The sequence below is a fragment of the Gasterosteus aculeatus genome, chromosome 18, assembly GCF_964276395.1.
Source record: "Gasterosteus aculeatus chromosome 18, fGasAcu3.hap1.1, whole genome shotgun sequence".
Lineage (NCBI taxonomy): Eukaryota > Metazoa > Chordata > Actinopteri > Perciformes > Gasterosteidae > Gasterosteus > Gasterosteus aculeatus.
The window spans coordinates 16,442,214-16,463,274 of NC_135706.1; the positions used below are offsets into that span (position 1 = coordinate 16,442,214).

The 21,061-nt window shown below is 47.4% G+C and overlaps 1 protein-coding gene across 9 annotated transcripts in view; it reads right to left on the reverse strand.

Annotated features, from left to right (window-relative positions):
- Positions 1-20,706, reverse strand: part of adgrg6 (adhesion G protein-coupled receptor G6) — a 34,299-nt gene extending 13,593 nt beyond the window's left edge. For 3 of the 9 annotated variants that reach the window (XM_078093795.1, XM_078093799.1, XM_078093797.1), the window contains exons 1-11: positions 19,846-20,139; positions 18,823-18,920; positions 15,703-16,050; positions 14,530-14,669; positions 13,286-13,565; positions 12,930-13,103; positions 11,283-11,348; positions 8,825-8,896; positions 8,106-8,198; positions 243-328; positions 65-117 (exon numbers count right to left, since the gene is read on the reverse strand). In XM_078093795.1, coding sequence (XP_077949921.1) covers positions 65-117; positions 243-328; positions 8,106-8,198; positions 8,825-8,896; positions 11,283-11,348; positions 12,930-13,103; positions 13,286-13,565; positions 14,530-14,669; positions 15,703-16,050; positions 18,823-18,920; positions 19,846-19,847 — 1,412 coding nt within the window. In that variant the 5' untranslated portion in view covers positions 19,848-20,139. Of the gene's footprint in view, positions 1-64; positions 118-242; positions 329-8,105; positions 8,199-8,824; positions 8,897-11,282; positions 11,349-12,929; positions 13,104-13,285; positions 13,566-14,529; positions 14,670-15,702; positions 16,051-18,822; positions 18,921-19,845 lie in introns of all 9 variants that reach the window. The other 6 variants (XM_078093802.1, XM_078093803.1, XM_078093800.1 and 3 more) reach the window with 5 other exon arrangements.
- Between the last annotated feature and the right edge of the window lie 355 nt (positions 20,707-21,061).

Genomic DNA, 21,061 nt, shown 5'->3' on the forward strand with positions numbered 1-21,061 from the left:
TGATGTATATATATGATATACTTCATGTCTTCATAGATATAGATACAAATCTCTGCTGGGTTACCTGATGGAGTCCACGTAGACGACATGGGTCCAGTTCTGAAAGGTTTCATTGAGCTGCAGGCAGAAAACATAAAGGGAGTTCTTTTAGAGGGAGGGGCTCAACCGGGTCCTCCAGGGGGTCGATTCAGGCCCCCATGGCTGCTGCCGGAATAATAAAAGACAAACAAAGAACTTCTTACCCACAAGGCCACAGCTCGCTCCACCTCAGCCCGCGTCAACGCCACGCCGCCATCCACCACCAGGGAAACCCGGTAGAAGGAACCCTCTGCAGGGGGGCAAGAGAGACACACAGAGGAAATAATCGATCAGCCTCACAGACTCTTTTCCACAGATAATAGAAGTCCTCCTATTCTTCATCTTCCTCTGTGACTCATAGCAGGAAGTGATGGAGCAGGTGGAGATACGAATTCATGCAGGAAATCAGCCCTTTTCTTTGATCTGCTCACTTAAAACTTAGAACCCAAGCTTTCATTTTTTTGTTTCTTTTTAATATTCAGTTTATTTTCTTAGTGAGTTGAATCTTTGAGATGAATTTGGACCGTTGGGACAAAGAAGAAGTGGATATCTTCTCTTCTTCTGTAAATAAGGTTGCTATTGATTGGATCAAACAATGGACTCATGGGCTCTCAGCTCTCCTGCTATGCATCACGTCGGCCACTAGGTGTCGCTCTATAGTAGTTAGTTGTGCTACTGAAGGTTTAAAAGAGGACAATTTGATGATTGATGGGTAAAAAGAGAGATTTCATGTTGTAATGATTCAGATTAAAGAGAGAAAGATGTAACTACAGAGGTTTTGAGAAGAGGAAAGGGGAGAATCAGAATCTAACCACTACCTTCTAATTGGACCACTAGACTTCATGTTAAAGTCCTACAGAGGACCCAGAACCATGACGAACCAATCACAGAGGTGATCCCGCCCCCTCACCTGATGCTACGACCATCAACCACTACAGAACGGACAGAAGGTGCATACACCCAACCAGCTGAGTAACTTATTCACGTATCCAGTCTTAAAATCTTTAAAAAGTGACCTCATCCGCCAAACGGATCGCTAAAAATATCAACCAGCTTTTATACTTCATACATGTGGCCCAAAGTCTGTGGACACCTGAATTACACGTCATTTAAAAACGATTTTGGGCTGCAGAGAAACGCTCCCAAACCAGTTCAGGTATTTATGACTGGAAGACACTTCTGAAACATCAACGTGTGCTGTAGCTGCCAGATGAAAAGGTCACAGGTCTCGTGGAGGAGGAGTCCGCATACCTTTGGCCACACATAACAATCGGACTACCAAGCCAACACTTGAGTTTGTCTCCGAATAAAAAGACTTTAGGACTGAATACAAGTCACTTTGTGTAATTTGCTCCTCGCGTGCATGAGTCATGACGGATGATTGTTCTTTGGGTTCTCTACGTCTACGGTTCTTTGTTACTGCATGACATACTGTTCCCCGATGACAGTCCACACAGACATGTAAAATGAAAGCGTTGTTTACATTGGCATGGCAACGTGGGCTCGGGCGGGGGCTCGGTCGTGAGGCGCACTGTGACCTTTGTGAGGCCGCCGCCGGTAGCCGCCGCAGGGGGGCTCTTTGTGGCTACGGACTGGTGAGGGGGGGTAGGGGAACGGTGGACCTCCCTGCCGGGATTCCACACACTCGGGATGGAACCGGGTTTTGTTACCGAGTCTGTAGTGAGATGTGGAGTTGTGGCCCCCCGAGAGGCTTCCATGCCGCCATTCTCCATCAGAGCTGAAGCATTTTTAGTCTTGGTGGCATTTGTCTTTTTGGAGTCTTTGACGGTCCCATAGTCGTATTCTAGGCCTGCTGTGTCTGTTAAGTGGTTGCCTCCGCCTGGAGGGGGGAGCTCCCCCACCCCAGAGATCAAGGCCTGAGCCGAGGACGTGGTGGGGGGTTCGGAGGCTGGCGCGGATGGAGGAAGATTGAAGCCAGAAGTGTGCAGGGGGTTCTGAGTAATCGCGGCCCCTGGGGGATTTGTTGATGCTGCAGCAAAGGGGGGGGCAGGGGGGGGAAGCGATTGAGCTTCTGGAGCTTTCAAAGGAGGGTCGTCGTCCCTGGTGCTCACCGATGGAGAAAGCGGTTCCATAGCAGAGGCCTGTTCGTCCGCTGGGTGTATCACCGATGGAGAAAGCGGTTCCATAGCAGAGGCCTGTTCGTCCGCTGGGTGTATCACCGATGGAGAAAGCGGTTCCATAGCAGAGGCCTGTTCGTCCGCTGGGTGTATCACCGATGGAGAAAGCGGTTCCATAGCAGAGGCCTGTTCGTCCGCTGGGTGTATCACCGATGGAGAAAGCGGTTCCATAGCAGAGGCCTGTTCGTCCGCTGGGTGTATCACCGATGGAGAAAGCGGTTCCATAGCAGAGGCCTGTTCGTCCGCTGGGTGTATCTTTGGAACAACTTCCGCAGGGTCAAATAAAGCAGACAGCTTTACAGCTGCAGCGACATTATTTGAGGGCGATAATACTTTATCGGTGACAAATTTGGAAGCGCCTGCTGTTTGTGAGTTGTTTGCACGCGGTTGCCAGACCTCGTCCTTCTCTTGAGCAGAAATGAGTGGATGTGAGTGGCTGGGTTTTAATCCCTCATGAGGGAGGGAGGCGGCTTTGTAAAGGGGAAGTGACTGCCCGTGTGTGGTGAGCTGCCGGGTTGACAGGTACGTGGTGGATCTTTGGAAGGACTTTAACTGGTGGATCAGCGGGCTTTGGGTCATTGTCGGCTCGTGGAAGCCAACGGCAGGCAACAAGGAGACCATTTTTGCCTCTCCCTGGCTGGCTGACACTGCCAACCAGCCAGGGAGCAAGGAAGGAGGAGAAGGAGGGATTAAAGATGAGAGGCCGAGAGAGGAGACGAGATAGGTGGCAGACGGTTGAAGGAAAGGAGGTGCCACGGAAGCTGCAAGAGAAAGAGATGGCAGAATAAAGGGAGAAAAGCTCACATCTTGTGACCCGGATGAAGATGTCTGAGCCAAGGGAGGCGGCTCCTCAGCGAGGGGATCAGAGAAGGAGGACAGTGAGGTTTCCTGTCCCGCCATCCATTCTGTCCCCCTGGCCACAAAAAGAGCTTCTGAAGATGAAGTGAGGGACAGGTTGTCAGGGTGATGGGAAAAGGGACTCCAGGGTGAGAGGAAGGGGTGTGAGGATGAAGAGGAAATGGCAGGCGAAGGAGCCGAGTGCAAATATGGTGTTGGGCCAATATTTTCCTGCAGCAGAGTCGGGGTGAGCTCAGAGGCCCACATGACAGCTGCTGGCACAGATGCAAAGACAACATCAGATGGAATCCCTGGACGCAACTTGTCACTCAGCTGTCTCTGATCAGAGCGAACCAACAACTGATGGCCTGACAGACTGGCTGCTTTAGAAGGCCACAAGACCTCGGACAAGGCTGGCTGCGTTCGAGGGGGTAAATCTGGTGATGGCCCCACATATCTAGATACCAAATTCTCAAAAGATAATCCTGATGGAGTTGGCTCAATTTGACTGAAGGCGGAGTCTACAAGACCAGATGGGCCTAACTGCACATCAAGGGGACGAATACTCTCGGAGTCAGGCAGTTGGCTTCTCAAAGCGTCCGATACGCTGTTAGTGGACTCTTCAGAAGAAACTAAGTTGTATTCAGGGAGCGGTTCAGCATCAACAACTGGCATCTGTGATTCAGTTGGAGCTTTAGAAAAGAAAGGAAGTGTCAACGAGGGTTCTGGGTCAACCCCTGTCACAACAAAGCCTCTTTGAAGGTTTGAGGACGGAGAAGGAAATGACAACAGAGAAGGTGGATAGTTCACGCCAACACTGATGTGAGGAGATTCAACGTCTGTTTCTGAAGGCCTTTGTTCGGCTGGATGTGCAGAGGATGCAAGAGGAAGAGTGTTGGACTGGAGGGGAGGAGAGAATGGAGGAGGAACAAGGGTATTAGAAGAGTAAAGGAGGAGGGGGGACAGAGTTTGGAAAGTAGCAGCAGAGACAGAAGCTGATGGAGTGATGGCATTCAAGGAGGTAAAGAAGGGAGATCCTGATAAAGAGGAAGGAGAAGGAAAAAAGGGGGTGAGAGTAAGGGGGGTAGGTGAGGAGTATCGTTGGATATCAAGAAGGAATGGAGACGTATTAGAAGAAGGGGTGAAGGGTGTATGATGACCGATTTGCACTTGTCCAGACATGGCGGTGAATAAATTGTGCATCAGTCCAGAGAGCGAGGGCCTGGAAGGAGAGGGGGTTGGTTGAAAAGTCGATGTGTCCGGTTTCCGAGTGACAGTGTGTGTACAGGAAACTTCCTCTGCCTTTTGTCCACTTGGATTAGGGTTGTTCGGGACACGGTGGTCGACATCGAACTCCGGTCTTGGAATCTGAGAGCTGCTGATGAATAGAACCGCCTCCCTAACTGATCCACCGGCCAGGCTTTCTCCCTCGGGAACTGGCCCCGGGTGTTTAACGGCACCAAAAGTCCCACGAGGGTCGGATCTGTTGAGTGATTGTTGGCTTGTGTACGCAGCCTCAAACTCATACACCTCGAACACGCCGGCAACCTCCGTCGACTCGTGGGCAAACGGATCGGATCCCGATGAGTAATCATCCACTGCGGCAACTGTTTGGTTTTCCCCATCGCTTGCGCTCAGCGGCGACCACTGCGGCGCTCCAGGTCTGTTCTTTCTGTTGCTAAGCACTGACGACGACGATGAGAATGATGGAGTCGATTCCTTCGCATCCGACACCTCGCCTCTTGGTTGATAAGGATATAGCTCCCGGGACGAGGTTGAAACCGCTGCTTCAGTGGGGACTTTTGAGTCTTGAGTTGTTACCGAGGCGGCCTCGTGGGCAAAGTCTGTTCGTGAAGTAGGTTTTGTCGTATCCACGGGATTCCACGGAATACGTGTCGAACTCAAGAACCAAGCCGTGTGTTTGAATCCAGGTTTCGTGACGCGAACCACCGGCCTGGGCGGCGTACTGGTGGAGGCCGGGCGTATTCCTCCGGTTGGCCTCTTCCTCCCCTGCCAGATCAAAGGTGTGGAGATGAAGCCTAGGGGGGTCTTGGAACTGCGTTGGCGTCTCGGTCTGGGGAGGGAGGCCTGAGGTCTCGGACAAGAGGGTTCCGGTAGAACTTGGGAACTAGTGTCTGGTGCTAAAAGTCTTGGTTCATATGCTTTATCTGGAAGACCAGGGGTTTGGGTTGGAGGAGCCGAGTGACTAGATACAAGGGACCTGCCATGAGAGGCTTTCCCAAGGGGGCGGGGAATGAGGGCTGCCCTAGTCTGTCTGATGGTCGCTGGAGGTCTGGGTGCATGAGGAATGGAGGATCCAACAGCATGCCGGCGTCTTCTCAGAGGCTCGGACTGGGGAGCCGGGCCCTCAAGAGGAACTAGACCAGCAGGAGCTTTGGTTGGAGATCTCGCTGTCACCCGGGCACGGCACATCAAACCAGACGCCATTATGGTGAAAAAGCAGGTTACAAATAATAAATAATTAAGTTTTCTCGCACAAAACATGATCTAAAAACAGTGCTAAACACAATGGAGATAAGAACCTGATAAAACATGATGTGAGATAATAAAACTTGATTACAAAGATCTTGATTTGTATCGATAAAAATAACGATTGGAATAAAGCTTTTAAAATATTATTAGCATATGTACCATATGAGAGGAAAGCAAACGAGACGAGGATTTGTTTGTCTTAAACTGTTAGTACCACTTTAAGGGATCAGCAAATGAAACAAAGAACCTGAACAGAATCTAATCACACAGATGGCATATGAAGGATTAAATATGACTCATTCATTAAAATGTGATTTCTTTAATAACAGGATCAGTGGTGATATTCCTTAGTGAGAAGAAATTCATGGATGTGAAACAGGGCAACGCTGAGAAAAGAGAAACCTTTTCTGCATCAATAAAAGCATTAAACGATGATAGCAAAGACTTTTTCTGATTAAACGAGCGAGGAAACAGAAAAGCTGAAAGAGCAGAGCGAGTCAACTTTGGATGCTGAAGGCTTATGTGCCTCTCACCTGGAGAGGAAGCAGCAGTAGCAGCTGTGTTAGTGGCTGGTTGGTTAGTTACTGACTCCGGCGCCGGAGTTGTTGCTGTGGAGACAAGCATCAGGATGAGAGAGAGGACGGCGACTGAAGGACGGAGTAAGAGGGCCGGATGGATGAGTCAGGACCCCCTCACGACCTCGGTTAGACTTTTAGGCTTTGCAGTTTGATTAAAGGTCTGAAACAGAACCTCGTCCTGGACCGACCTCTGGTTGTTTAAAAACTGTCAGACAGTAAGAGGAAATCGTCATGTGAAGCGAGCAGTTGATCCTTTGTGGACCGGCTGGAGGTGTGAATTAAAAAGAACATTAAAAAGCCAGTTCAAACATTTATTGACATATTGTCCAGGTGAGTTTAGAGCATCCTAATACCCGAGGTTATAAACCAGCCAATCAGATGCTGTAATATGCTCTGGGATTAAACAATAGATTTGTCTAACAGAGACCTGGGTTCCGTTATCATACCATCACAAGGTGCACAAGGTTGATCAATAAAGTGAATTTAATCAAATTTCTTCTAGTTCAGAATGACCTGTTTTAAAACTCTGATGTATTACTGTCAGACTTTGTGAGGAGGATCTTTTTCTCGCAACGTACAGGCTGCCGGCTTCTAAGTTCTACATATTGATTATATCAATATTCCATATTGATTCCGCTGGTAGGTATCTTACCCGGCGCTGCTGGGTTAGTAGTGGGCGGGTTAGTGGGAGCAGAGGAAACGGCTGTCTGTTGGGCTACGGGAACATAAACAGTCACACAGGGAAGCGAAGGGAAGAGTTTTTCCTGTACCGATGGGGTCAAAGGTCAGCGGATGCTGCATGTGTCCACACTGTAAAGCCCTCTGAGGTAAATTTGTTTTTTGTGATTTTGGGTGTTAATAAAATAAAATGAATTGAAAACACAGCGATACTGTGGAGGCTAAAAACAGGGCTACATCGTAAAGACATCAACCTAAACACGGCTCCCCTTAAACACAGCTACATGCTAAAGTTATTAACCCTTAAATAGAGCTACATGCTACGCGCTAAAGTTATTAACCCTTAAATACAGCTACACGCTAAAGTCATTAACCCTTAAATACAGCTACATGCTACACGCCAAAGTTATTAACCCTTAAATACAGCTACATGCTGAAGTTATTAACCCTTAAATACAGCTACATGCTACACGCTAAAGTTATTAACCCTTCAATACAGCTACATGCCACATGGTAAAGTTATTAACCCTTAAATACAGCTACATGCTAAAGTTATTAACCCTTAAATACAGCTACATGCTACACGCTAAAGTTATTAACCCTTCAATACAGCTACATGCCACATGGTAAAGTTCTTAACCCTTAAATACAGCTACATGCTAAATACAGTTATTAACCCTTAAATACAGCTACATGCTAAATACAGTTATTAGCCCTTAAATACAGCTACATGCTACATACAGTTATTAACCCTTAAATACAGCTACATGCTACATACAGTTATTAACCCTTAAATACAGCTACATGCTACATGGTAAAGTTCTTAACCCTTAAATACAGCTACATGCTAAATACAGTTATTAACCCTTAAATACAGCTACATGCTACATACAGTTATTAACCCTTAAATACAGCTACATGCTACATACAGTTATTAACCCTTAAATACAGCTACATGCTACATGGTAAAGTTATCAACCCTTAAATACAGCTACATGCTACATACAGTTATTAACCCTTAAATACAGCTACATGCTACATACAGTTATTAACCCTTAAATACAGCTACATGCTACATGGTAAAGTTATCAACCCTTAAATACAGCTACATGCTACATACAGTTATTAACCCTTAAATACAGCTACATGCTACATACAGTTATTAACCCCTAAATACAGCTACATGCTACATACAGTTATTAACCCTTTTTTTCCCAGCTTTTCCTTCCCAAATCTGATATATTCACAGCCGGTAATAACGGCTCTTACTTCCCACAAAGCAGCAAAGGCGATGGAGCCTTACCGGAGGGGAGGGAGCTGCTGGAGCTGCTGGTTGGGGTTAGTGGCATGCTAGTGGTGGGGGCGGTGGATGGAGATGCAGGGATGGGAGGGAGAACTGGAGGATACAGCAGAAGGAGATGGACCACACATGGAAAACAAAATGCTTCTCTTGCTGAAATGAGGTACGGCCCAACGCTGGTGTGCACATCTGGATGCTTTCAGCTGTCTGTGACTCCACGTGCAAAGAAAAGAGTCCTGCTACTACTCCAGTTTCATATGTTTCTTTGTTGGAACAAAAAGTCCTCGTTAAACTAGTCATTTTCCATCAGATGGAAATATGACTGACAGGGTTTATTAGCTCACGGAGAGATTTGAGGAACTCGTCTTGTACTGCAGTGCTAGATAATATTTATCCACTTCTTCTGGGTCCATATTAAGAATAATAGAGAGAACAAAAGACTAGTAAAGGGAGTAACTTTGCATGGAAAGTAAAATTGTTCCGAGCAGCTTTTCATAAAAGGGTCAAACATAACATGTGTTTCATTATGAGCAAAGTCTCTTCATAAGAAGCGTTCAGGGAACAAGAACCATTTTTGGGACTTTAGATGAGCACTGGATGAAGTCTACGATAAAACTAGGAAGTAACAGAGTGATGAGAAAGCAGGAAGACAGCGTTGGAGGGAGGAGGAGGAGACATCTGGAAGTGAAGGAGCAGCCGGAGGCCGGGGGGGGCGGGCTTACCGTGGCCGATGGCATTAGTAGCATGGATGGAGTTAGTGGAGGCAGTGGATGGGGCGCTGGGAGAAGAAGCAGCTGGGGGGTCGAGAGAGAAAGATGCAGCACATGATGAACGGCTGTGAAGCTGCAGGACGGTCTTCAGTGCAGAACCTGGAACAGGACCAGGTCCACAGAGGGACGACCCGGACTCGGGGACCCACAGTAAACTACCACGATGGCGAGTGTGTCAGTCCGAGTATAAAACAGGAGGACGGCTGCTCTGCAGCAGGTGTTCATGTCACGAAGAACCTCAGAAACGCAGATATGAAACAACCTTTGTTCTTCACGTCTACTCAGACTCACAGTTATAACGATCCACATCTGAGGAAGAAGGAACTAAGAATCCCCCTTTGGTGACCTCAAACTAAAGCAAAAACATGGAAGAAATGATCTGTTGAAAAAAATGGCCGTGTAACTTACAAAGCTCTTCTGACCAGAAGGTCAATCAGCGCTCTGCAGGTTCAGGAATCAGGAAACATTTATTGCCATAATATGACATACAAGGAATTTGACTTGGCGGTTGGTGCGTAACAGCAGACAGTACGACAATGGACGACAAGACAACAGTGCACAAGTAATAAAATAAAATATAATGCTATGAGTTAGTTTGAAAATAAAGGAATAGAAGTTAAAATTAAAAAGTTAAAAATGTTTAAAAATTAAAAATAAAGCGCACCAGCGAACAGAAAGTGACGTGTGCAGTGAGAAGAAAGTAACCGGTGGAGGTCACTCCCCTTCTCAGTGTTATAGTCAGTCAGTGGGGGACCGGCTCTGTTGATGAGGTCTTAGTCCTGATGGACCTCAGCCTCCTGCCAGATGGAAGGGGCACAAACAGGTTTTGTCCGGGGTGGGAGGGGTCGGCTACCATCTTTTTAGCTGCTTCAGAGACCTGGAAGCGAACAAGTCCTGCAGGGACGGCAGATTGCAGCCGATCAGCCTCTCTGCAGAGCGGAGGACACGCTGCAGCCTGCCCTTGTCCTTGGCTGTGGCTGCAGGGTACCAGACGGTGATGGAGGAGCAGAGGACGGACTCCACGATGGCCGTGTAGAAGTGCACCATCATCGTCTTTGGCAGGTTGAATTTCTTCAGCTGATGAAAATCAGCTGAATGAAATGCTGATGAAAATCAGCTGAAGAAATTCAGGTGATGTTCAGCTCCCACTTGAGGTCCTGGGTGATGATGGAGCCCAGGAAATGGAACAAATCCACAGTGGTGACGGGGGAGTCACACAGGGTGATGGGGGAGGGTGGGGCTCAGTTCTTCCTGAAATCCACAACCATCTCCACTGTCTTCAGAGCGTTGAGCTCCAGGTTGTTCTGGCTGCACCACGACACCAGATGGTCAGACTCCCACCTGGAGGCGGACTCGTCCCCACCAGAGATCAGTCCAATGAGGGTGGTGTCATCCGCAAACTTCAAGAAACCCTGCTCCCAGGGGACGCATCTCGCTGCTGGATCCTCCCTGGGGGGCTCTGCCGTGGTCCGCAGACCGTCCCCAGGTTTAGGCTTGCTTCTCTCAAGACGAGTGACCTTTAGAAAAATGTCCCTCCGACGCCCCCGTAGCACCGGAGGCCGTGAGAAGTGACATTTACTGGAAGCTTCAGGTGAGCTCCTGCATCAAAGGGGCGGGGCCTCAGGGAGACTTGGGTCCCGATCTGTGCACCGTGTTCTGTGGAGCACATGAGGCGCCTACGTCCACACGCTTCATTCTGATAAGAACAGAAGATGGTTGACTGAGACGTCTTCTATCAGTTACACTACAGGTCATTTAGCTGACGCTTTTATCCAAAGCAACTTACATTTTTAACTCATGGCTTTTTACATTTTTGCCTGGGGAGCAATTAGGGGTTTGGTGTCTTGCTCAGGGACACTTCAAGATGGGACATGGGGCAGCCGGGACTCGAACCACCAACCTTGCGGTTCCCAGCGCATCTGATGGACCAATGACATCAGTTAGAGCAGATCATCAGAACTTCTTCTCTTCCTTCTCTCTTCTTCTTTTGGCCTCGTTTCCCTGAAGGAATCGTATCGATTCTGTGATTCTCAGTTCAAAAGGCTGCTTCTGGTGTCTTGAAGCACGTTTGTTGGCTTCAAAGGAGGGTGACTTCCGTCAGGCCGGATCGGCTGGGAGGCTGATGCTCGCACAACGATCCGCGCCCTCCATGTCGGCCCTTGTGGACTTTAACAACTTAACGCACAAAGCCGATGAGGAGAAAGAAGTCAGTGTGGATCTGTGTGCAGGTGAGGACGTGGAAGCGACCTTTGACCTCTGACGTACAAACTGTACACTGAGATTCTATTCATCATGTCGGGGTGTGAAGATCAGATCAGTGATGCAACGTTACACTCGTGTTGTTTCAGCAGGTTAAATGGAACGTGATGCTGGGAGGTGTTCACCGCGCAGGTGGGTTTGTTTTTCCTACCTGGGCAGCCCAGTCCGGGGGAGTCGCAGCCAGCAGTGAGAGGTGTGCTGCTGGGGGGGGAGACACCTTTGGGGGGTAAAGACAGAAAGGTCAATCGCTTACAGTGAATGAGGGAACGCGTGTTACGTATCGTCAAATGACACAAAGTGCACCAGTCGCTACGTCAGCTACGCTTTGGAAAAGTTGCGATCGCCATTTAACGCTTTTAGCCGACGAGCCGACGAGTTGAGTTTCTGAATCTTTCTATAACAGGAAATGACACGAGGGGGCGGAGCTAAATACAACCAACATGTTGCAAGTGAAGTAAATGTGGTAAAGACCTGTCAATCAGCATGTAGCCCCACCCTAAAGCATCCCCTGCTTTATGAACTAAAAGGGCCAATCTCCCCCCTGACCCCTGACCCCTCAGGGACTTAAATAAATGATATTAATGTTTCTTATGAGAACAATCCTGTGACTTACTGCAGATAAATGAAGAACAGCTTCATTTCAAAACCTTCATGAATTTCTTTCATGTTTCTTCTGTGAGAGTTATATATATAATGTATATATATACACACACATATATATATATATATACACACACATATATATATATATATATATATATATGTATATATACACACACGCATTATATATAATCTTCACCCAGGGAAGTTCTGTAAAAGCAGTTACACTAAAACAAATGATTATGAATTATGAGTTGTCACCTTTGTTATTGCTTTGAAATAAAATGCATTTAAATATGCAGTACAAATATATAAAATATAGAACACACTTATCTTGTGTTTTTTTATTTTGTTTTTTTCTCGTACTTCAGAGCTTTAGCCAGCTTTGTTATTATTGATGTCACGTTTTTATTGCATAATTAGATCAGATTCTTCTACTATGTTTGTGTGTGTCTTTGTGTTTGTGTGTGTTTGTGTGAGCAGACCCACAGTCAGCAAGATTTGTGCAAAATCATGCATTTTCATGAAAACCACTGAAGGTCTCCTGGGCACACAAGCATGTAGGAAAACACACACACACACACACACACACACACACACACAACATACTCCTACACTTTCTTTCATAGTTAATATACTGCAAGAAATTAGTTGATTATGCAAATGTGGTTTCAGTCTTTGTGTCAGTAGCCTTTATGATCAGTGTGTATGTGCCTGTGTGTGTGTGTGTGTGTGTGTGTGTGTGCATAAATCATTTGACATATTTACAAAGTAATACAAAATATATATATTAAGTAACTCTGTGAAAAACATTGTTATAAATGTGTTTGCATTCTTTACATATGAGCATAAACAGAGGTTTCCCCTTTATGAACGTCCCCAGTTGGTGGTAAAGGATAATGTGTGTGTGTGAGTGTGTGTGTGTGTGTGTGTGGATCTACTCCCAGTGGGTCTTACATGCCAACTGGGCTTTTAGAGCATAAATCAGAGAAGCGTTTGGTCAGCAGCCAAACTGGAGGCTGGAGTCGATTAATTTACTGCCCACAGTCGAAATGGAGAAAGAATTTGGCCAAAGTCTGGTTGCAATTTTCCCCTCTGATAGCAAACAGGCTGAAGCGTTTAGCGCGTGAAGTTCCTGCACTGGTACAACACTGAGCCTGTGTGTGCGCGTGTCTTCTCATTGGCTGAGCGGACTCACTGCAGCTGAGCGAGGTGTCGGTCTGGGCCGAGCCGGACGGGATGGACCAGTGGCTGTTGTCCCAGTCGATGACGTTTCCCACCGCGTCGCAGCTCAGCGCGTTGAGCTGCTGCACCGTCATGGCGTAGTCCCACAGGCGGAGGTTGTAGACGTTCCCGTCGAAGCTTTGTTGCCCTGAAGCCAAGAAGCTGTGAGCTGACTGCTCGTCTAGCGCCACCACCAGGGCCACACTGGTACCATCACCCCCCTTATCAGAGCTACCCAAGTATGTGAGCATCATTTAGTAAACCCGTCTAGTATGTCACCATGTTTCCATGGCGATGGACACTGGCGGCGTACGAGGTGTTGAATCTCACCTCCTAAGCGGAAGCGTCCGGCCGGCGGCAGCGAGCGGCCCGTGGAGGCCGAGCAGGTGGTGGCCCAGTAGTTCCCGTTGAAGTGGACCCCCACTCGGCCGTCAGACGCCGTCCAGAGGAGGCAGTAGCGCCTCATGGAGGAGGTGAAGTCGGCAGGGGAGAGGATGGAGTCCACGGGGCACACCACCCCGTCCACCAGGACCTTCATGCTGGACTGGTCGGAGCCCAGGCTCAGCACCTCGCTCCCGCTGCTGTCAGAGTAGCTGAAGATCCACTCCCTCTGGTCGGGGGGGACAGGTGGGCACTTTGAGTACTGGGACGTTTGTGGACTGATAAACATCATGCTGTGATGAAGAAGACTTGAAACTAGAGACTGAGGGAATAAATCAAGAGTCATTTCCTCATAGACGTCTATGGGAGCAGAGGAGTCGCCCCCTGCTGGTCACTACAGAGAAGTAGAGTCATTTCCTCATAGACGTCTATGGGAGCAGAGGAGTCGCCCCCTGCTGGTCACTACAGAGAAGTAGAGTCATTTCCTCATAGACGTCTATGGGAGCAGAGGAGTCGCCCCCTGCTGGTCACTACAGAGAAGTAGAGTCATTTCCTCATAGACGTCTATGGGAGCAGAGGAGTCGCCCCCTGCTGGTCACTACAGAGAAGTAGAGTCATTTCCTCATAGACGTCTATGGGAGCAGAGGAGTCGCCCCCTGCTGGTCACTACAGAGAAGTAGAGTCATTTCCTCATAGACGTCTATGGGAGCAGAGGAGTCGCCCCCTGCTGGTCACTACAGAGAAGTAGAGTCATTTCCTCATAGACGTCTATGGGAGCAGAGGAGTCGCCCCCTGCTGGTCACTACAGAGAAGTAGAGTCATTTCCTCATAGACGTCTATGGGAGCAGAGGAGTCGCCCCCTGCTGGTCACTACAGAGAAGTAGAGTCATTTCCTCATAGACGTCTATGGGAGCAGAGGAGTCGCCCCCTGCTGGTCACTACAGAGAAGTAGAGTCATTTCCTCATAGACGTCTATGGGAGCAGAGGAGTCGCCCCCTGCTGGTCACTACAGAGAAGTAGAGTCATTTCCTCATAGACGTCTATGGGAGCAGAGGAGTCGCCCCCTGCTGGTCACTACAGAGAAGTAGAGTCATTTCCTCATAGACGTCTATGGGAGCAGAGGAGTCGCCCCCTGCTGGTCACTACAGAGGATGCAGCGTAGAAGGTATTTCCTCTTCATGTGTCACACACACCTGTTTGCGGCTGCTGCGCTGCACCTCGAAGCAGAGCGTCAGCTGACTGAGCGTCGGCACGGAAACGGAGTCGGAGACCTCGGCGACCTGGGCGTTTCCTCTGGAGATGGTGACCTTCTGGTTCCTCAAGGCCACAGCCACTGGGGACATGGGACAGAGGAGGAAGAGGAGGAGGAGGTAGAATGGGCGCAGAGGAAGGAAGGGAGGACGAAGAAGCGAAGAAGCCAAAGAGGAAAAGAGGAATGAAGATCAACACCAATAAAGGAATAAACAAGAAATGTGTGAAAAGCAGAGAAGAATAAAAGATGGAGGAGAAAGAAAGTATGAATGAAGAAGAGAGACGAGCCACCAAGAGATGAAGGAGACAAATATGAAACATAGTCGGATTAAAACCATGAAGATAAATGACGGGAAAATCTCTTCTTTCCATCTGGATTCTACACACACACACACACACACACACACACACACACACACACACACACACACACTCAGAAACAAACACACACACACACACTCAGAAACAAACACACACACACACACACACACACACACAAACACACACAGAAACAAACACACACACACACACTCAGAAACACACACACACACACTCAGAAACAAACACACACACACACACTCAGAAACACACACACACACACTCAGAAACACACACACACACACTGTTGTCACACGTCCTTCGCAGGGTCGATGCCTCAGACTGTGAATTTGATGAGGATGAGGATGAAGATGATGACGAGGATAAAATAGACGCGGCGGCTCGTGTGAGAAGTTACTCGTCTGTCTAAGATGTCGGTTTGGGGCGTGATGGCGCGTTATGATTATTACTCTTCGTGTAGAGGACAGCGGAGTGAGACGTGCTCACTCCTCAATCAGCTCACGAAGACGTTTCAGGGGGAACGTGAATCATTTCAATGACAGATTACAGCAGTTAATTAAAGGTACATTTGTTATGAAGCAGTAACATATCAAATGATCCGTCTATGGCGGGATGCCCCAGTGCATTCTGGGAGGCTCCTCAGCACCCTGCGTCCTATTAATGCTAACAAAAAGAGAAGAGGTGACTTTCAGAGTCAGAGCGCGGCGGCGGTCTAGAGAGGCACGTGGATTCTGGATTAGTTGGGAGCAGAACCGGACCGCGGAGCCGGAACCTACCGTGTCGGAAGCTAACACTGAACCCCCTCTTCTGCACGCTGAAGTCGGAGGTGAAGGACAGCTCCATCACGTCCCCCGTGGAGTTGAGCGTCAGCCCGCTGGCCGTCGGCCCGCAGAACCTGACGTCGGCGTTTCCCGCGTGGACCAGAACCCGGTCGTAGATGCAGCCCGGCGCCTCCTCCAGGTCGAAGTCAAGGAAGGAGAGCTGGACGATGAAGCCGGCGGGGGCCTGCATGGTCCACTTGCAGGCCTGCAAATTGGGGTATTTCTGTGGGTAGCAGGGCGACGTGAACTCCCCCTGGGCCTCCGTCAGCTCCACGTTACAGCTGCTGGAGCTGCAGCCCAGCGCTGGAGGCGGGCGACACAGTTCGTGAACTTTCACAAACGGACAACCTCCTCGAGGACGCAACGGTAGGGTGACATCACTCAGAAGACAACGTGCTAGTAGACGAGGGGACAGGACACAAGACGAGAGGAGGACAGGACCCATAAAAGGGGGGTGGAGACCAGACCGGAGACGTGGGGGACAAACATGGTCGAGTCGGCTGGGAAGTGCATCATGGTGGATTAGACTCAAGGACAAAGAGGACGGAGACAGACGTTTTCATAAGGAAGCTTGAAAGGACCTTTAGGGTTCAGAGACGAGAGGACACAGGAGGAGCAGATAAGGAACCGGGACTCCAGGATCAGGAGGGAAGAGGATTCAGCAGCCAGAGGGATCAATGGATCACTAGATCCACCAATCAATCGATCGATCGTTTGGGCCGATCGGTGAATCCACACACAGAGAGCGTGCACATGCAGAATGACGTTGCCATGGAGATTTGGAATCAGAAGGACTTCAGCAGCATCCAGTAAGTCACTGTTTGCACGCAGCTCTTTATAAATAGACCATAAAGTGATGAGTCACACAAAAATAACGGTTACCCTGACAACTCATTACGTTTCTTTATTGTTTCAGAGGGTTCGACCTGTTGGTGAAACGTAAAGTCTGAAACACCAACAGTTTCTTCCTGAAGGTTCCCACGAGCAGACGATGAATCTTTCTGCAGAATCTGACATCAGCCTCCTTTTTTTCACCGAGAAGAAAAGGTTGAAACGCGCACTCACGCACGCACACGCGTGACGTTTCCAGTACGTAGGCTGTGGTTTGGGTTGTGGAAGCGGCCGAGTCCGAGATGAACGGAGGCCATTGTTTCCCAGAGAGAGACCACTCTCTCCCCCCTCCGTCTCAGCCCTTCTTTCCTATTATGTTTCATCCTTCCGGCTCTTTACGTTTGACTAAAAACTTCATGAACTAATCTGCTTAGTTTTTCTGACATCTAAGAAGTCTGTGAGTGATTTATTCCCTCAGTGAACATTGTACACATTGTGGTCTCAATAGAACAGAAGGAAGACTCCCTTTGTTAATGAGATAAAGCTCATAAATATGCATCTTTATTTCTGGTTTATTGTGTTCTATCTTCCACTATCTCCCGTATTCATACATTCATTGGTGGAACGTGCAGACAAGAAGCTGCTGGATTGATTTGAGTTTCAACATGTGTTTCTGCTGAGTGGGAGACCACAAAGACTTCTGTATGCTGCTGGATAAAGCATGCACAGTGTACACTGAGGGGGGGGCAGATGTGTGTGTGTGTGTATTGGAAACCACACAATTCAAAACACACAATTCCTTTAAAAACCTCCTCTCAAGTTTCTCTCAATCCTCTGGTCTGCAGGAGGCTCTGGAAGCTGTGAACCTCCACTGGCTGGATAAGAACCAAGCAGAAGCAAAGAGAACCAGACAGAACAGAACCAAAGAATTAAAATGTAGAAAGAAGGAGAAGACAGAGGAGCTCAGATACTGTAGTAATAACAGACGTGTAGCCCCGCCCTAAAGCGTCCCCTGCTGTATGGTCGGTCAGAGACCTGTCAATCAGCGTGTAGCCCCGCCCTAAAGCGTCCCCTGTTGTATGGTCGGCCAGAGACCTGTCAATCAGCGTGTAGCCCCGCCCTAAAGCGTCCCCTGCTGTATGTTCGGTCAGAGACCTGTCAATCAGCGTGTAGCCCCGCCCTAAAGCGTCCCCTTTTACCGAATGTTCCTTTGAAGAACAACTCTTCAGGTTCTTAATGCAGATTTAGATTAGAAGACGAGGCGGAGTGGACTTTATAGTGAGCGGCTGGAAGGGAGGAGCTTCACTCTCACAGGTGTTCTTCCTCCTCCTCCTCCTCCTCCTCCCGTCTTTCACTAGGAGATAATAGAGAGAGGCATCCGAGGGGGAGGAACAAGAGGACTTGTGTGTGTTTAAAGCTCCAGGTGACAAAGTTATTTATTGATAACTATTGATCAAACACAAAAGTGTGTGTGTGTGTCACATCTTTCTGTGTTGAATCTAAACTTCTTGAACAACTACTGACGCCAAACTGATCAAACAAGCATCGATTCAACGGACAACCGGAGTAAAAAGACGAAACGGAGCAACAGACGCCTGATCAATCAAACGATGGATCAATGGAATCCTCAGTAACACTGATTGCCGATCAATGAACCTGAGTTATGAGCGTCAGAGCGTTTTAGAACGGTTACCATGACAACGGCAGTCGCGCTCCGATTGCCGCTGGCATGGTAACCAATCGTGAAACCAGTCGCGAGTTCGTTGATAGTTTAAAGGAGGCGGAAAATGTGAGTGAGGAGGAAACAAGTGTTTATGGAGGATGGAAATGAGGGGGGGTCCGATTGAGACATGGAACATGCAAAGATCATGACAGAGGACGATGAGAAGCAGCTCATGGTTTAATTATAATAATCATTAAGGACTCTGATGTGCCCGTGATAATGAAGCTGCATTCTGATTTGCTCTCACAGCCGAAATGTTCCCGCCCACAAACTGGGATGAATGGGACTGACAGTAGGTTCAATGAGGGGGGGGGGGGGGGGGGGCTACCAACCAGGAATGTCTATCAATCTGTTCACGACATCACGCTTTATATAACATAGTATTGTTATATAAACATAAGATTAATATTTCGTATTCCAGAGGAGCGTTTGTGTGACAGAAGTGAAGCAGAATAAAAGTGTCGGCTGTGAGAGCAACTCACTCAAAGTCCAATAAAGACATAAACGCTGAGACTTCCTACCGTTACTGTGCAGGCTGAACCACAGCAGGACCACGGGGAGGACCTGACGGAGCACCTGATGGAGGCTCCACCTTCCTCCCCCTCTTGAACAGAGCTCCCTGCAGGAGGGAGGAGAACGTCAGCCCGAACAGAAACACACAGAAAAATACATGTAAGATGATAAATTATAGTGAAATAGATCTAATTACATTCAAATCAAATAGATATTAAAGGAAAGAGTAAAGAAAACACTAAATGAATTCATATAATAACATAATATAACAGTAAATTAGACATACAAGCAGAATGAAATTGATTGATAAAATGAAATAAAACAGCAGATAAACTTGCAGATCTGATGTGTCTGAAGCTAAACGCTAACAAGCTAACAGCGTGTTTACGCCTCATCTCAAGAACCCCAGAGAGCCAATCAGTGACGATCAATGAGATCAATGAGCTGTTTCCATTTCTGCTTCTCCTCTCAGTAAAGTTCATATATATTATTTATATGGAAATAATCTATATTTGAATATGAATCTGATTTCTGAAGACAAACTGTACAACTTTTTGACACATTATGTTGACAATCACTGTCAAACTAATATTTACATCAGTAATATTTGGACATATTAGGTTGATTTTGTGTTTTCAGCTCATGTTTGGATGAAATAATAAAGTTTGAATATAATTCAGTCTGTGGTCCGTATTGAATATTAAAGCAGAACACAAGAGAATGTTTCATCTCAGCGCACAAAGTTCATGACATTCAAGCAAAGAGCCTCTTTGTCAACTCCTACATCTTGTTTCCTCGTTTCCTCCCCCCTCCCCTCGGTTACTGCTCTAGATCTATAGATCAGAGAGTATAGAACTCCACGTTAAAGACCAAACTAGAACCTGTTTACTTTTCTTATGAACGGAACCAGATTCTGCAGATAAAGGACTCTGAGGACCCTGATCTCTATTATCGCATTAATGAGGACCCACAGGAACCAACAACTCTATTCATTTATGAATGCTGTGGACACAGGACATCTGAGGACTCACATCTGGTCACTGGAGCAGCTGCTCCTCCTGAAGGATCATCTTCCTCCTGCTCAACGTCTCGAGGAACTTTCTGTCGCGCCCAAACTTTTCTCCAAATCAGCCAAAACCCTGAATTCGCCTCGGTGACGCGTAGAAGTCTCCAAACTTTGGAGACCGGGGACGGACGGGACAGACGGGGACGGACGGGGACAGACGGGGACAGACGCTCTCCCGCCCGGTTGGGTTCGCTTCTGCTGTGCGCTGATGCTTCTTCCACTGAGGCGAAGAGTTCGAGGCTCCGAGGCGTCAAGCTGCAGGAAACACCACGAGGCACTTCCGCTCCAGGCGCAGATTTTCACAATAAAATCATTCAGATTACCTCATTAGATGAAGACACACAAAGAACAGGAACAAGAACAGTGTGCTTTCATTTGAGTACTCGAGTACTAAGTACACTTCTCTATTTCTATTGTATACTAGCATACTTTATATTCATATGTTACAAAATTACATTGTACATGTACACACACGTAATAGATTACAAATCTCAAATGAAGGATTTGCATTGGAATAAAACACCTTTATGTTTACAACAACGAGAGGAAAGTCAATTCTTTATAAGAGACTTTCAAAGGACACATTTGTATCTTTAGCTTAGAACACTTCAGTACTTTGCTTGTATTTGTACTTTGATTAACAATCCACAGAATGAGAAACACTTTGTGAAAAACACACCGAAGTGAACCCACGATGAAGACGTTGTGATGAAGGTGAAGGACATCAGGATGCTTTAGAGATGAAAACATGAATAAAAAGACTCATCGCATTTATTCACAATCGATGAAACAACAAACTGCTTCACTTCCTGTAACCAGCCGACCTGCGGAGCTCCGCCTGTAAGAAAACAACTTCTGGAGGATTGTGTAACGTCAATGGAAAGGAAACATTTTGTCCCCTGCAGTTAAGACACAAAATAAAAGTCAGATTAATGTGAGAAGACCGGGATCAGAGAAAATACAACTATTTGTTCACTTAACTGAAACAACAAAGCAGAGGCTAGAAAATACAACCGGACTTTAAATTAGAAACAAACATGATGAGAAGACAGGCGCTGGAGGAACGTAGAGGACACACAGGAAGAAAGACAGAGTGAGACAATAATGTCAATAAATGATGAATAGAAACGTGTCTCACAGAGATGTAAATACGAATGTTTTCATTCTTCTTCTGAAGTCAT